The sequence below is a fragment of the Lytechinus pictus genome, chromosome 10, assembly GCF_037042905.1.
Source record: "Lytechinus pictus isolate F3 Inbred chromosome 10, Lp3.0, whole genome shotgun sequence".
NCBI classification, from domain to species: domain Eukaryota; kingdom Metazoa; phylum Echinodermata; class Echinoidea; order Temnopleuroida; family Toxopneustidae; genus Lytechinus; species Lytechinus pictus.
The window spans coordinates 20,947,399-20,965,448 of NC_087254.1; the positions used below are offsets into that span (position 1 = coordinate 20,947,399).

Consider the following 18,050-nt stretch of genomic DNA (forward strand, 5'->3'; position numbering starts at 1 on the left):
GGACAAAAGCCCTTGCCGTCTCGTATAAAATAAAAAAAATAAATAAAAGGTAATTGGGAAATATAGTTGGGTTTTGGGAGCTGAAGCAGCATCGTCCCTTAAATGGCGACGCACAGGATTATGAGGGATAAAAGAGGAATATAACAAGAAAGCGGGAAGAAGTTTTAAAAATATATAAACGTGGAAATAGAAAGAAAACTAACCGAAATGAGAAAAAGAGGAGAATTCGCAAATACCACACCTTTCATAAATCAAAATAAGCTTTTATTCCGGCCTTTAACTATCATCACCAAAATGAATAAATGTTAGTATTAGGCACACGGCAATATACTCCTGTAGCCCTTGTTGTGATGATTACAAACCACCTCGCTTCGCTCGCCCACATATTGATATTATACCGACTTCAGTAACTGAGAAAACTGTTATAATATAGGTATTTAATAATTGTCATAGGCTTAACAAGAAAGATGGTAATGTTAGCCAGGTACATGCTTATATTTTCCCGTGTTTTGGCTGTCCCCCAAATTTTGAATTTAATCTCAATATTTCTATGATCACCCACTGCTAGGACCGGATCTACGTCACTGGCAAATGAGAGGAAATGAGAAGGAAAAGAAGAGGGGGGAGGGAAAAGGTGAGGGGCTATGGGAAAAGGGAGCCGGAGAGGAAAGAAGTGAAGGGAAAAGAGGGGGAAAAGAGCGGGAGAAGGGAAAGGGACTGAGGGAGAGGAGAAAGGGAGAGCGGAAAGGACAGGAAGTGGAAAAGAAAGAAGAAAGTAAGGGGGAAGAAATGGAGGAAATAGAAAACGAAAAGAGATTAGAGGAGGGGAGAGAAAAGGAAGGGGAGGAAAGAGAGAAAATGAGAAGGGGCATGTAGATGGGAGAGAGTGTGAAGGGGACAAAGAGAAAGAATGAGAAGGAAAGAGTGAAGAGGGGAGAGAAAAGGAATGGGGAAGATAAAAAAAAAGGAGAGAAAAGGAAGGGAGAGAGAGAAGGAAACTGGGAGAGACTAAAGAAAAGGGAGAGTGAAAAAAATAGAGAAGAGAGGGAAGGGGAAGGGAAGAGAAAGAGGAAATATAAAAACTAGGAGATACAGGAAGAACATAATAAAAGATAGAGAAAATGAGAAAAAGGATAATTAGATTAAGGAAATTGATTGAGGAAACATCCATGATATAGAGACGATCATAATGATACTAGGGAAAAGAGAAATGAATAACAGTAAATGGAAGAAATGATTCTTTTAACAAAAGCCCTTGCCGTCTCGTAAAAAAAAAATTGAAAAGGGAAATATATGGGAAGATGAAGTAGGATCTTGGAAGCTGAAGCAGCCTCGTACCTTTGATGGCGACACAAAGGATAATGAGGGATAAAAAGAGGAAAATAACAAGAAAGGAGGAAGAAGTTTTTAAAAATACATAGAAGTGGAAATGGAAAGAGAATTAACCAAAAATATCACACCTTTCAGGTTAATAAATTAAAATACTATTTTACTATATTCGGGCCTTTAACTGTAATCATCAAAAGTGATGATAGTATTAGGCACACGGCAAACTACTCCCATATCCATAGCACTTGTTGTGATAATGACAATTCACTTGAAAGAGGTATTTGGGGATACGCAATTCTGCGCACTCGCTTCGCTCGCTACTGCTACTGTCATTATTTCAGTTCAAGAAAAAAATATGCATGTTTCAATCTATTTTGTAAACCCTCACTTATAATGTAGTCATGTAAATAATTATCCCTCTATGTATTTAGCCCAGTAAATCAAGTGTGGTATTTCCGCCAGTTCCAAGCATATATTCGATATCCCCAAATGAAACTACATGTATAGGCCTATATATTGCACACTGGGCCCCTTTCAGGCATATATTACTGGAAATAAGGACCAAGGTATACTGATTACACTACAAAATTAATTATCCATGTACTAGTATATCCTATTATCCTAGGGACTTTTAGGGTTAACTGCATGTCTGGGCCTTATACAGAATAAACTTGATGGCATTGGCATGATTGGTATCTTTTAAAAACCTTAGCTGAGTGCATACAAATTCCATCCAAAAAAGTTATATCCATGTATCACTTCTGCCGAAAAAAAATTGGTTGTTAGACATCTGTTTCCTTTTTGGCTGCTATCTGGACCCCCATACAGGGTAAATTTGCTGAAATTGACAATTATCCATGTATGTCTTCAGCCTAAAATACACTTTTTGGGGAGGGGCACTATGGGGCTACTGTCTGGACCCCCGTACAGGATAAAGTTGCTGGAATGTGTATTTTTGTGAGCCTTAAAGTATGCAGATTCCATTTCAAAAAATAATTGACCATGTACCTTTTCAGCTGAATAACCCCATTTTTGGCGGCACTTTGGGCCTACTGTCTGGGCCCCGTATACAGGATTAAGTTGCTGTCATGGGTATTTTTGAAAATCCCATTGCATACTGCCTCAATTACAAAAGGAATTATCCATGTACATTCTAGCTGAATAAATTAGTTGTGGGGCATATTGGCACTATGGGGCTACTGTCTGGGCCCCCGTACAGGGTAAAGTTGCTGGCATGAGTAGTTTTGTGAGCCTTAAAGTATGCAGATTCCATTTTAAAAAGAATTAGCCATGTACCCTTTCAGCTGAACAACCCCATTTTCGGGGGCCCTTCGGGCCTACTGTTTGGGCCCCGTACAGGATGAAGTTGCTGGCATGAGTTTTTCTTTACAAATCGCATTGTATACTGCATCCATTTCAAAAGAAATTATCCGTGTACGTTTTCAGCTGAATAAATTAGTTGTGGGACATATATGGGCACTTTGGGGCTACTGACTGGGCCCCCGTACAGGATAAAATTGCTGGCGTGTGTATTTTTAAAAATCCCAATGTATACTGCCTCCATTGCAAAAGGAATTATCCATATACATTTTTAGCTTAATAAATTTGTTGTGGGACATATACAGGATATATGGGCACTTTGGGGCTACTGCCTGGGCCCCCGTACAGGATAAAGTTGCTGGCATGGGTATTTTGGGAAATCCCAATATATACTCGGTCCATTGCAAAAAGAAATAGCCATGTACCTTTTCAGCTGAATAAACCCATTTTCGGGGGGCCCTTTAGGCCTACTGTCTGGGCCCCAGTACAGGATAAAATTGCTGGCATGGGTATTTTTGAAAATCCCAATGTACACTGCCTCCATTGCAAAAGGAATTATCCATATACATTTTTAGCTGAATAAACTAGTTGTGGGACATATACAGGATATATGGGCACTTTGGGGCTACTGTCTGGGCCCCCGTACAGGATAAAATTGCTGGCATGGGTATTTTTGGAAATCCCGATGTATACTCAGTCCATTACAAAAAGAATTAGCCATGTACCTTTTCAGCTAAATAAACCCATGTTCGGGGCCGGGCCGCCCTTTGGGCCTACTGTCTGGGCCCCCGTACAGGATAGTTGCTGGCATGGGTATTTTTTAAAATCTCAATGTATACTCGGTCCATTGCAAAAAGAATTAGCCATGTACCTTTTCAGCTGAATAAACACATTTTTGGGGCCCCTATTTGGGGCCATCAGGGCCTTCCGTACAGGATATGGCCCGGCAGCAACACTTTTCCTTAATCACTGCCTTCATGCCAACATGATGGGACCATCAAACCTTTTGTACCCGATCAGCTGAATAAACTCATCCCAGCCCCCGGACTATATAGGCGCGCTGTCTCGATCGATCGACGATTTGTCGGGAATTTCTAGCTTTGACTCCCGCTGAGCTGAGCTATAGTCTGCAGACCGAATTTGAGGAGTGGACCCATAGTCATTGCAAGTATTATAGTATATGGTCTTCAGATTGATAAGATAATATCCATCATAGTGGGAAAAAGAGCAGAGATGTGGGGGAGTTGAGAGAAAAAGTGAAAGTAGGACTACCGGTACGGTAGGACTAGTAACGTTAGAGCCTCTGCTTGTGGTAACACAGGGAGCTCCGGCCCGCTTCGCGGGCCGGAGCGCTCGAGCTGAGCTAGAGCCTAGAGGCAGAGCTTCCTGGCCTGGGTTATGATTGTGGTAGTCTGGGGCCGATTGCACGAAAGGGTCTTTGCATTAATTGCTGGGACCGTCTTTCGTGTCGCCCATTTTTTATGATGCGCCATGTGAAGCGCATCTCAAATAAATTATCTGCAAACTTATTTTATTCGTCCGTTAAAACAAACAAAATGTTTGTTTATAAAATGATGATGTGATAATTGATATCTCATGAAATTGTAATTTTGTATAAAATTTGATTTAAAAGCAAGCTTACGAATATTTGTTTGTTTTAAATCTCAAATTTCAGAAACACCCCGCTTATTAATATTATAGCGCATCATAAAAGATGGGCGACACGAAAGGCGGTCCTTAATTGGAAAGACCCTTTCGTGCAATTGGCCCCTGGATGGCCTGGCCTGGGGTTTGATCGGTAGACGTTATGACCCTGGGCCTGGGCCTGGTCTCCACGGAGGTTCTAACGTTAGATTATCTTACCATTAACTTAGATTAGAATGCAATTTAACACTTAAGACTAAGAGGGTGTTGCAATGCCTGCGATACTATGATTCTTGTTCGAACGAGTATTATTACAATTATAATTATATATAGATCTAGACTCTGAATAAACGTATTATAATTAGTTGCATTCTAAAACATGAATTAGAAAAGAGAAGAAACTCTAGAAATCATCTCTCCCATGCCCACGACCACACATTGGTGGAGGAGATGATGATATCAGCTCTCTTGTGCATGTATTCTTGATTATGACATTGATATGCATATAACTGCCGCAATCTTAATGCAAGTGTGTGAATTTCAATAATTTTAATCTGATTTTGATGTACTTTTCACTTTGCTTGCTTACTATAGGGCTGTCGATCCTAGAGGGAAAGGCAGGGGGTGATTGCCCCTTTTAATAGGAGGGGGGCAAGTATTGATTTTGACAACTTGAAAAATTTATGAGAGTTATGCAAAATTGGGTTTGGAAAAGCACTGGAAAACAAAGAAACAATTATTGTTGGCATAGAGTCAAAGATACAATTCTCAATTCTTGGTCTGCTGAGCTCTACATGCGAACTTTTGTCTTATAATTTGAATATATTGGAGTTTTCAACTTTTGCACCCCAATCCGAACCATGGATTGACACTCCTGCTTTACTCTTATTTGTTTATGGCCTTATTAATTGATTTACTAATTAATTTCCAATTAAATTGTGATTTTGTCTTTCTGCAGTAGTCATCATGGCTAGGAGACGTCTAGAAATGGCCATTCGTACGGGCCGGGCTATCGACTCCGAACAGAAGAAGAGTGCTGGTGTGTTCACAAAGGTTCAAGAACTCATTTCTATCCAGCTTGATGAGGCAGCAATGGGAACGTATAGCTTACAGTTCTCACATGACGGTGATAGTCTGGCAGTGGGAACAGGCAATGGGGGAATAAAGGTACATTGTAAGGAGTGAATAACAAACCTTATTTGCATGCAGTATCCTACAGGAGAGTTCTGATCTGATACTAGCGGAGAGCTGTTTCAGATTTATGAAGGATGAAGTTACAGATAATGATAAATCTATCCTCTTACAGTTAAACATTTTTCACATGCAGCAAGTTCAATTGCTTCTTCTTACTGGTTGTTAAATCTTCTATGTGATCAATGTGAAAGGGGTATTATAGTTTGAATCTTGTTTTGAATTTTGATTAATCAGATGAATTTACATTTGAAAAATTTGAATTTATTTGTTCGATGAAATGACAAAATATACATAATAACATGTATTGTTGAAGGGTAGGGGGTGGGAGTTTGTTGAATTATTTGGTTACTCTTTTCTTGTGATATAGTATCACTTTATTGCCTTGGACTCAATGTACAGAAGAATAACACTTTTTTTTCTTAATTTCAGTTGTTTAATAGCAAGACTGGTGCTGTGCAGAAGATATTAAGTCATGGTGACCGTGCTACTCTTCCTGTGATGTGCCTAAGCTTTCATCCTGGTTTGCAAGATGTACTTGTTTCGGCCGGCTCAGATGGAGTCATATCGCTCTGGAACATGGCTGAAAACAAGCGAATTGATACACTCGTTGGTAAGCTATCAAATGATAATGTTCAATTTTGTCAAGGATAAATTGGTTCAAAACTGCCCTCTTCAAACATGGCTTGACATTCCCTACAATATTTTAGTGTTCAGAAATGGCAGAGTAAAGCATCACCACATATGTTAACCTGTCACCTTTCTGAACCAAGTGGTCCGTGGTGGGTGTTTCATAAAGCTGTTCGTAAGATAGGAATGACTTTACACACGACTGGTGATCCTTTCTTGTGCTAAGTGATATCCCTGTATAATTGATTTATGACCAAAGAATATGTTAGAGTTGTGCCTAACTTTACAAACAGCTTAATGAAACACCCACCTGGAGTTGTTTTCTGAGAAAAATATATGAATTTTATCAATCCCACCGTATTACAATGACAATGGCATACAGAAATTGGTGTCTATCACATTTCTGCATTAGATAATAGGAAAGAAAATTACAAGATTTATGAATCTGCTTCAGGGGAAAAGGGGGGGGGGGGGAGGCTGTCTACAGTGTTATTAAAAACAAAATTGACACCTCACTAAATCCCCATTTTAAGAAAAAATGTGTCATGAACACATAGTTATAGGCCTATATGGCCAGAAAGAGTATCTTCTCCCAAATAATTTGATATATTTATATTAATGCTTGGATAATCAGAAGGTTTTTTTTTTCTGTGATGTAAAGTTTAATTTGCGCCAAAGTATGTCATGGCTGCAATGAATGAATCCAGATTCCAATGATGTCATAATCCTAGTTAGCAAGCATTTGCAAATCCCTTTTTGATGAAATTAAATTGAGAATTGATACTAAAAGTGTTAATTAAACAATTCTAATGTTAATTTTTGAAAAGGTGCTTTGCACTGGATTTTAATGCAGCCCTTGCAGGATTATGACATCATTGAAATCTGGATTCATTAATTGCAGTCATGCCTTACTTTGGTGCAAAACAAAAGTTTCTTCACTGCAAAGAATACTTAATACTGATTATCCAAGCATGAAGACATACCACCTAAATATGGTATCAAATTATTTGAGAGATGAAAATTTCCTTAAACTGTGGATTTGTAAGGTATCCATCTTTTTTTTGTATATTGCTATACACGTACATGATTGCGACCTTAAGTTCTCAAAAATCACCCCTCATAGGTCATAATTTATTCTCTATAAAAAATTTTGTGCTTTGCCTATTTTATCCCTTAATCAAATGTGATCACTTAAAAACATGCAATAATCAAAACATTCAAAATTTTGATTGCATAGAAATCAAGACCAATAGTTTATAAGGAACTGATACAAAAAGATGCATACACTCATTTTATGATTTTTTATTTTTATTATCATACGCCCGTCCTACGGGACGTATTATGGTATCACGCTCGGTGTCCGGCTGTCTGTCCACTTTTCTTTGTAAACATGATAACTTCAGTTTAACTTAACCTAGGCTCATATAATTTGGTGTGTATGATACTAGCATGGATCCCAGGAAGCCTATTGATTTTGAGGTCAAAAGGTCAATGGTCAAGACAAGTCGTCACCGTCCACTGTTCTTGCTTGACCAATAACTCCATTTTCCGGGTTACAGATGAGCATATTTTGTGCTCGCTCAGCGACTCTTGTTTGACTTTGACACCATTAATGTGTCAAGTACGTATCACGTCTAAAATAGTCAAGGAAAAATCCTGTTTATATGATTTTTTTGGGGGGGGATCATTGAATGTACAGCAATATAAGAAATTTCTCCCCCAATGGAATGGAACAGATAAGTATTTGTGGTTAATCATTAATTGATGACTGAAGTAAGAGAAAGTTGTGCTTTGATTGTGTTTTTATTTAGAGGGCGGAAACGAGATCAATGCTCTAGACTTCAGTCTTCAGGGAGATACTTATGCTACAGCTGGCAAAGATCAAAACGTGCGACTCTATCATGCTAATAGTAACAAGGTAAGGAATGTCTAGGTCACGGTCAAATCAAAAATAAGAATTTTCTTATGATGTGCCATATGATAATCCTCATTGTAATAAAAGCAGTTCTTATGGGGGGATGTTGGCAATAGGAGGAAGAAGAACTTTCATTCTTGTTTCAATGTTTTGTAAATTTATGTTTGTAAAAATGTCTCTAGTTGTAAAAATTTAGGTTGTATCCTTTTCCAGTCTTATCAATTTTGAAATAAATGTATATCATCACCTCACTTGCTTTAATGGTCCATGGTACTTTGGTTGAAGGGTTGCTTATGTTGCAAATATTAAGGCTTGGTCCCACTGCACTTACAGATGCAGAGAGGATGTAAAACGGAAAAGAATCTTGCCATCTGTTTGAAAACGTTATGCATCCGTTGTATACTCTATATCCCTGAGCATCCATCCACTGTGATGTCATCATTGTTCACCCATTTTGTCCATTGTCTGGATGAAAATGGATGGAGCCACCCCAAAATTGTTCCTGTCCGCTGTATCCGTTATGAATACGTTTTGTGTCAGTCGGCCAGTGGTACCAGGCCTTAAGGCTGCACTATATAATACTGAACTATCGTGATGATTAAAAAAAAATCATGGGTATTTGGGCATATCTCGGATACACACTATTGCCCCCTTAGAATTATTGAAATTGGGAATGTATGTTTTAGACATCAATCAAACAAAAAGTTTTCCTTAAACCATTGCAAATCAACAAGAAAAAAAATCACAGATATGAGGAATTTTGAGGAATTTTCCTCGCTACCCTTATCCTACTCACATACCTGAAAGGGACATAAAACTGTACACCCTTGTGTAATGTTTCCTCAAATCAATTGCAACTGGTTTATTGTCACCAATATTAGTGTTTAATTAATAGCATTATCATGTTAAGCTGCTGCTCCTGCTGGGAGAACAGTTTTCGTAACTGAAGTGGCTACCCTGGATGAAATATTATGACATAATCATCAGCATCATCATTATTAATTGCTTGTATAGATTGTAGATCTTGGTAGTTTCTTTGAAGATTAAAGTAATGGAAGTTTAAATTGCTTTTGTTTCAGCTCACAAGGCTGTATCAAGGATCCAATGCTTTGGTCCCAGAGCGTAATGATCTTCTCGAGTCAGGTCATGGTCAGAGAATCTTTGCTCTAAAGTTTCATCCTGATGACAATCATATCTTTGTGACTGGAGGCTGGGATAATTGTCTCAAGGTGAGAAGTATTTTTTAAAATTTGAAGTGAAAGTTTACATTATCATCAGGTTGGTTCAGAAGTTATCTACAATTTTACTCCTGAATGGTAACCCTGTTTTTTCCTTCTAGCCATTCAAATTCTAGCCATAGTACATTTGTATCTGCACCACACTGGGTACCCATTTGATACTCTAGTGGAGAGTGTCAGTGCATTCTAATGGGGCGTTGCAAGAGACTTGCGATCAATTGCAAGTCTATTTTTGTTCCCGAAATCAAGCATATGCCGTGCAATTAATTGCAAATTTGCGATTGATTGCTAATCTGCTCCATGAAACAAGGAGTGTAATCTGATTTGCTATAGTTAAAAGTGATCAACTGTAAAATTGCAACAGAATATTTGCGATTTATTGCAAATATTTTCTTGCAACACCCCCTAAGTCTTAATAACAAGAATTCATATCTTAACAGGTAGGGTGGCAAGTAGAGCATGTAGAAATACTAATAAATGAAAATGTGATTTTGCTCACAGAAGGGTCACCTGTCATGCATAAAATGGTTCCTAATTAAAACACTGCTGTATTATATTTCTCCAAAGTGAATAAAGAATTGTATAATTTAATTAAATTCAGTTCATTTATATTTAGATATTCCAATGTTAAATGTACACAAGATAATAGTAGGTAGCACCTCAAGAAGCTTGTGTTAAGTGAGGTGTTCCCTTACAGAAAATGAAATAATAATATGATGCATTTTAATATTTTAAAAAGTAGCTACGGCCAGTGCGGCATAAGGAGAGACTTCTTGAGGGTTCTTTCAAATCTGGAAAATCATTAATATTTTACCCATCATTATTGATCTTTCAGGTATGGGATACAAGGACTGAGCACGGGGTTGAACGTACTATCTCAGGACCTCATGTCTGTGGCAGTGGACTAGACATTCAGGTGATTATCAGATTCATACACTTGAGCTTAGTTCTTGCAACACTGGCTGGGTTTGTTTAGCAGCAAGCAAATGCCATCTTGGTCTTTCACATTCAAATTTTCAGTTTGATCTTTGCCTGCTGTTCTGTAATGGTTAAAAGTTTTAAAGGGTAAGGTTGATAGTCCTACACCAACCCCTTCCCTTTTCTTAGCTTGGGACCGGCACTGGTGAGGAGCGTCAAATCCAGAGGCAGAATCTTGACATTTTTTCCTCCTAAATTTAAATGTTGACATGTTTATTTTTTATTTGAATCTATTTTTCGTAGATGCAGTGAGGTGGTGGGCTTGTTTTTTGGCAATTAGGGAACATCTAAGCTTTTTTCTGTAGAAACATTACATGGTGTTTTTTTTTTTAATTGGTTTAAACCATGATCTTGGACAATCAGTTTTTGTTGTGTTGGAAAAGTAAATTGAAGTAAATTAAAGTAAATTTCAAAATGCTTGCACCAAACACTGCGCTGTAAAAGGAGATTCTGCAAACCAGTGATGTTTGAGATCACTTGGATGCAAAAATTGCAGATTGTGCACTTAAACACGCTGTAAAAGCATCGTAGGATCAGTGCAGGATTATTTCATATTTCACACAGGTGCGTCATGAAGCTTGCTGCGTAGTGCAGGATATAAAATCCCTTTCTTTATTTATCGACCACAGGATGGGAAGATCTTAACAGCCTCTTGGGTCCAAAACCACAGTCTTCAGATCTGGGACTTCTCTAGTGGTAATCTTGACCGAACACTGGACCTGGACACTGACAATAAGGAAGGAGAGTTCCTATACTGTGCCCAGTTCTGTGATAACAACACTGTATTGGCTGGTGGTAGTGGTACAATGAATGTTCAGGCGATCAAGACTGATACCTTTGATGTAAGTTGACATCAGGGACAAAAATTACATGTAGGCTAGAGGCGATTTAGCCCCCGAAATCCTCAAAGGAGCCCTGGAAACAAAAAGGGGAGCCCTGGAAAATCCAATGTTGCAGCTTTAGGCAAAAGTTGTGAAAAGTAGCCCAAAAAAATATTTAAAAAAACAAAATTTGTGGATAAAGAATAATGAGAAATCCCTTTTTTCAGGCCACTGTATTGGCAAAAATGAATCTAATTTTCAATGACTTTGACCAGGGGATCTCCATCATTGGTATGTTAGATCATGGGTACCTTAAAATCTTGAGCCATTTTTTAACCCTGGCTTTGAACAAAAATCCCATTCATTTTTTTTTCCTGACAATCCTCAGACATCTCAACCATTCTGAATCTGGAGGGAAAAGTATGAATATTTGACCAATCTGACCTCTTGTTTTGATATGATTTTCCTATTTTTCTTTCACTTTGATTTACTAATTTTGTTTGATAACTTTACTGTACAATCAAATGGAAATTACTGTTTTTCTCTATTTTTTTAAAGCAAACTATCCCCATTTCGTAGTTACATGGGTTGGGAGGTTTGAATCCTCCAATTTCTGCACAGATAAATTTAGTCATCAGAAATGCCACTGTGAAATGTGGCACATCATATGTAGTTTTGTATGTGATTTCTGTAGAGTTACCTAAACCATTCATGGAAGTAGTGTATTGTTGATAGTTTGTGAAGGTTATTCTAAAAGTATTTTCATCCTTTTTATTGCAGATAATTGATGTAGTTGATTTCAAAGGAAAGACAGTACAAGCCTTGGATAGCACTGATGGTGGAAGATTGTTTGCTTTGGGTGGTTCATCACAGACAATACAATTAGCATCTCTTAGATAGCTAAGCTCTTCAGCAGGTAAGTGATCTTTACAACGTTAAATTCAAAGAACGTAGATCATCAAACAGTTAGTAGTGTTTCTTAGATAACTAAGCTCTTCAGCAGGTAAGTGATCCTTCCAACGTTAACTTCAAAGAATAGATAAACAGTGAAAGTAGTGTCTCTAATAGCTAGCAAAGTTTCCAGTAGGTTAATGATTTATACCATGGTGCGAAATTAAAGAGTAGCAATTCATCAGTATCACTGACTTAGTATTTCTTAGATAGGTATGTGTACCTCTTTTACAGGTTGGTGATGATTAGTTTGTTAAAAATCTAAGAAAACCATTCAAGCAGACCTCATAGACTTCACATTTAGCATCTATGAGATAGCTAACTATTTAACGGGTAAGAGGCTGTTACAATGGAAAATTCTAGGAAATCCATTTATCACAGATGATACAGTTAGCATATCTTATATATCTTACTCCTTGAAAAGTTAGTGATAATCAGGATAATCAGAACATAGCATTTCACAATAAATGATGCATTTATGCTTATGTCAGTAGGGCTATTCCACGGTTACCCACGTTACATTTGGAGACACCTTGACTCATACTTGGAGCTGTAACTCCATTATTATTGATAGGAACTAAGCATCTCTTTATCACAACATAGTACGCAGTCTGACTATCCTTTGTATAAAAACAAAACTTGGGAAATTTCATTATGCTCCTGGCAAATCTTTGAAATGTGTCGGTTACTCATGTTACATGATTTGGACATGCATAAAATGAAAAGTGGACATAAGTGAAAAGTGTCCTCATACAAGGCTTTTATGAAAGTTGATTATATCCATTTCAAAGAAGTATATTAGGGAGACAAATTTGTATATAATTAAAAAAATAAAGAACACATGGTTTTTACTAGGGGTGCAGATAAAGTGGTTACTCACGTTACGGTTCAGATGGGCTATATGTACAAAGACACATTGAGCTCATGTCCACCAACCTATGGAATTGCCCAGTAGCATTCTAGAGTTTGGTTCAAAGAGAACAAAATAGTTTATATAAATGGAAATTACTGCTATTCTTCAATTTAAATTTCTGGATTTAAATGCTATTTAGATTTATTGCAATCATATAATTGCAGCTGGGAAATGCTTCTGTTTAAAAGAAAACTGTCAATGTTCCTTCCTCCCATCAGTCAACTATTACAAAGATATCACTAAACCATGACTCAATATTGGCAGTATTTGTGTTTGCAATCAAATGCCAATTTGACAGGTATAATTCTTATTGGTTGCTTGTGTAACCTTCAAATTTTGTGATTGATTATAAATATTTGTGTTATAGGGTCCAGATAAAAATACAGTCCAACCTCTCTTATCCGGCTTCATCTCATCCAGATCTTTCTATTATCTGGACGCACACTTGCCAAGATTTTTTTTTTCAATCTAGTACATGGGGAAATGAGATTTCAATCTTAACTCAAAATTCCCACGCAAACTCACTTTGTTTACATACATTTTCCAATATAGTCTACCTACAACCACATTATTTCTTTATGAAAATATCTTACCCAAATCACCAAAAGAACTTAGGTTATTTTTCCAGTGACCATTTTATCACATTCTCTTTTTTTCTGGGATAAAACAACACGCTCGCTAGACAGCGCCATCTATGAGCCTACAGTCAAACTTTGCGAAGTTGCAGTGCCCGCCACAATGATCCTATTTTTAAACTTAGTAATAGAGTCATTCTCTTTCTTTCGAGGTATGCTCGATGTATACCTCAATTTCAGCAGGTAAATTATCCAAGAGTTTTGGCAACCAATCGATTTCATTTCTGTAAAAAAAACGGCCATAATTTGCACTGACACTGCAGTGAATACTGTTTGTGTGTGCCCACTACAATAGATTACGTGTAGCTACTATTGGGAGGCAGCTGCGCGTATTTAATATTGAGTCTCCCAGATCTGGATAAATCCTTTATCCGGATAGGTACTGGTCCCAACATGTCCGGATTAGAGAGGTCGGACTGTATAATGAAATACCTATATTTCAAACGAGTGGTTATAGGTTTTTCTCCTCTATTCAAATAGTTTGCTATTCCAAGGAATATGCAGTTTCTCTATTTTTAATGGCAAAAAAGAATGAAGGAAGAAAAAAAAAAGTATTACTCAATCAAATACTTTGCGATAGTGAAACAAATTCTGACGAACTAGGAAGAAAACAAAAAAAATGTAATGTCATGTGTGATGTAACTTGTCTGTGCTGTGGAGGCTTATAGAGCCCTCTATTGGTGTTAAATGTGTTATTACTGATATCTACAATATCATCACCCCTTCCCCTTCTTCATATTCTCATGTTATCTTAATCTCTCTCCTGTTTTCCTATCTTTCCAATATCTGTATAAAGCTTCAAGAAAGAATAGAGGGCATTATTTGTCTGACGTTGGAATGACAATTACTATTTTTACTGGCCGCGAGGTTCGCCCTAAGGGAAAAACAGTAGTATTGCCAGCCCAACTTAGGCTGAATAGTTCCCTCTTACTTTCGCAAGAAACACTTTGAACATTTGTATCCCATTTTTTAATAACAGTAGATCTTGGTAATCCGGTCTTCGTTGATTCGTCCCCAATCCCCTACTTAAAGAAAAATAGATCTCAGATAGATCTAGAATGATCAATATGCTATTCTCTCTTTCTCTATCCATTGGCAAAATATGTCATGTGCCCTCTTGTGTTGAAATTTGGTGAATGACAGTGACTTGAATCTACCTTTTTCATTTGTGTTTTCAAAAGATTTAGAATTTTTGTGGTCCATTCTGTAGTACCCACAGTTACATTATACATGTACTCTGTTGAAAATTATCAGAATGACACCGGGAATGATATACATGTAGGTACATGTAGGTACTGAGTATTAAATGTAGTTTTTTTTATAATAAATTTTTAACACTATAGACCCTTACCTTGTCTTGTCATGGCTTGATGATTTAGGGAATACAAGAGGAAGGGAGAGGGGGGGGGGGTGACATTGGATGTGAATAGCTTGTCTTTGTTATGATACAAGATACATGATACATCATGTTCCATCCTCCCCCCCCCCCTCCCCCTCTCAGTCAGTTATGATAACTCTATGCAGGAATGTACTTTGCTAATTATAGATTCATGAACTAGATCATAATACAGCTGATGATTGATTGCGTATTATATAGACTGGTGTTCATCATATCTCATAACGTAACACTTTATATGACCTACATGTTGTATACAATGGGTGAAAGTGCTTACAAATAGTGGCACTCTCGATAGGCAATGCACACACAGTACATTGCAAAACAAAAGTTCTTGTTTATAGGATATTAGTCACCAGTATTCAAATTCGTAATGTTGGGTCATTTCTTTGAAAGTTAGGGAGTTCAACCTTTACTCATAACAGTGACACACACTAGGAACACAATATTTCAGGAAATTTTGAAAACCCCAAGGATAGAATAAAATATAGAATTTTGATAGTCAAATATGGCCGTTTTTAATTGTCATGATTTGTTAGTGTATTGGATGGGACAAAGATGCAAGCCCTTGCCCTTATCATATCTCATTGACTTTGTATACTAATATCCCGGGGTGGCCACTTCCATTGATGAGTGGATACCATGCGCTACCACGGGGTCTCGAAAAAGCACCCTAAACACGTATTTTCCATGTTCTGAAAATGCACCCCTTAACAAGTATTGGTGTCTGAAACCCTACCCTTAACATGTATTGGAAACAAAACTATACTCTTGGCAAGTATTCCCTGAAATGAACCCCTAAACAAGTATACAGCGATATTTTATTGTTGTGTCACGTGTCCGTCGGTCGTCGGTTTTACCTAATTTACACACCATTTGGTTTATACAGCCCCACTTTCCTCACCTCGCGCAAATCGGGACTCTAAACACGTAGTGTTGGGGCAAAAAGGACATCCTTTATACAACATTTTATTGTTTCATCATCCCCGCAAATTTGACCCTAAACACGTAGCTTTCCTAGCGAAATAGATACCCTTTTTTCATTATTTTTGTGTTTTTGACACCCTTATCACGTTACGTACGTAATGTGCCCTATCTTGAAAAAGACATCCTTTTTACGTGTTTTTTTGGTCGCGCATGGTATCCACTCGTCAATGTAAGTGGCCCCCCCGGGACTAATATACTTCTGCTCTTTGTTGGTGATCTTTGTCACGCTATGTATGAACAAGCCTTCAACCTTCTCCCTACTGAGGGTTATACAATATACACGTGACCAGATTTGAATGGTTTGAAGTGACCACTTGTACAAAGTTAATGGTAGAAGCACTTTTAATGAAGTGAATGGTTCTTTGTAAATTGATGGTACAATGCATAGGGCTCATACCAAGTCCAGTGTTTTCAAGGCGATAGTAGTAACAATATTATACAAATAATGAATGTTTATGAGTGCAATGGACAGAATACTTCATGAGGTGAAAGATGAAATGATCCATTCAACGAGGCGTAGCGGAGTTGAATGGATCATTCATTTCATCTTTCACCCAATTAAGTATTTTGTCCATTGCACGAATGAAAAGAACAGTCATTATTTGGTTAATATGACACATAAAAATATATTATTTTTTATATGAAATTTATTAACTTTGATGCAAAATATTCTCGGTCAGTTGATTGTCGCGTACATATAAAACATGCGCACTGCAAACACCTTACTTGTTGTGCATGCCTGCAGCAGTGCACGTGTGCAATGGACAAAATCCGATCGTATGGATCCAAAATTGCACGATAAATGGATCCAAAATTGCACGGTTGATGACTGAATGATCATTATCAAGCAACCAATCAAATGACAAGGATCTATTTAGGTGTCATATAAATATGAATAATGACATTGAGGGCATTAATAAGAATTGCATGCATAAGCAGAGAAGAAAAACATGCAGACTCGGGTCAATTTGCCCCCAAAGTGCAAGTGCTGCCTGACAAGAGCCCTGGAAAAGCTCCATTTACAGCAATGTTAAAGCTTATCCAATGCAGCAGATTTATTAGCAGAAGGTTGTGAAAAATAGCCCTGAAAATAAATACCCCCCCCCCCAAAAAAAAAAAAAATCCCACTACATGTAGCTGCACAAGCAACTAGGTCTTCCTCAGTTTGGACTGTGGAACAAATGTGGGTAATTCTAATTTCTGAGCAAAATAATGTTTTATAAGAAAGTGATGTGTATCCTCGTAATTTGGTCCATCATTTTTTCTCGAAAACCATGACAGGTCTACATACATGTATAGAACTATGAGTCATCAATACCAGTCATTTGACTAAGATTGACCTGTGATTTTATAAACAAATGTATTTTCTAGACTTTCTATGATATGAGTAATTTCTACATTTTTGTATATTAAAATACAAAAGAAATTGTGTTTAATATCGTTGACACATCAACTGCGATCTGCGTACATGTACCACTGTTTGGTGCAAATAAGCAAAGCCGTGAAGTGTTAACATTTTCTCATTTTACATGAAATTTTCAGTGTGAGACTCATTTGATTTTTCTCTTTTCATAGCTCATCTGAGCTCATCTGGCCCTTCGGGCCAAGGGCCAGATGAGCTTATGCCGTGGCGTTGCGTCCGTCATCTGTTGTCCGTCCACTATTTCAAAATGCATCTTCTTCGTCATTTCAAGTCCGATTTCAATTCTGTTTGCTTAATATATGATAGCACTAGGTGGGGGATTCAAAACTTCTACACAGAATTTTGAAACTCATTAAATATGCTAATATTACGCATTTTTCAAAATTCACAAAATGCCTCTTCTTTATTAGTAGTTGACCGATTTTGATTTTTTTTTTTGCTTCCATCTGGTAGAGCTTTATGAGGTGCACCAAACTTGTACACAGAATTTTGAAATTTTGAGGAGAAAATTATTTATGCAAAATTCATAAATCACAGAAAATGCCTTTTCTTTATATGTTGACCGAATTTCAAAATGCTTCTTCTTCTTCATTTTAAGTCCGATTTCAATTCTGTTTGCTTTATATGATAGCATTAGTTGGGGGATTCAAAACTTTTACACAGAATTTTGAAACTCATT

The 18,050-nt window shown here is 37.3% G+C and overlaps 1 protein-coding gene across 3 annotated transcripts; it reads left to right on the forward strand.

Annotated features, from left to right (window-relative positions):
- Positions 1-3,706: 3,706 nt before the first annotated feature.
- Positions 3,707-14,088, forward strand: LOC129269257 (uncharacterized WD repeat-containing protein alr2800-like). 3 transcript variants are annotated; one of them, XM_064106144.1, is made up of 8 exons: positions 3,707-3,813; positions 5,252-5,460; positions 5,917-6,097; positions 7,926-8,032; positions 9,109-9,258; positions 10,103-10,183; positions 10,875-11,087; positions 11,847-14,088. In XM_064106144.1, the coding sequence occupies exons 2-8, from the start codon at positions 5,260-5,262 to the stop codon at positions 11,964-11,966; spliced, it is 1,053 nt and encodes a 350-aa protein (XP_063962214.1). In that variant the 5' UTR covers positions 3,707-3,813; positions 5,252-5,259; the 3' UTR covers positions 11,967-14,088. The 3 variants fall into 3 exon arrangements, with proteins under 3 accessions (XP_063962214.1, XP_063962213.1, XP_063962212.1); XM_064106143.1 differs by having other exon boundaries at positions 3,730-3,813; positions 5,255-5,460; XM_064106142.1 differs by having other exon boundaries at positions 3,735-3,817.
- The last annotated feature ends 3,962 nt before the right edge of the window (positions 14,089-18,050 follow it).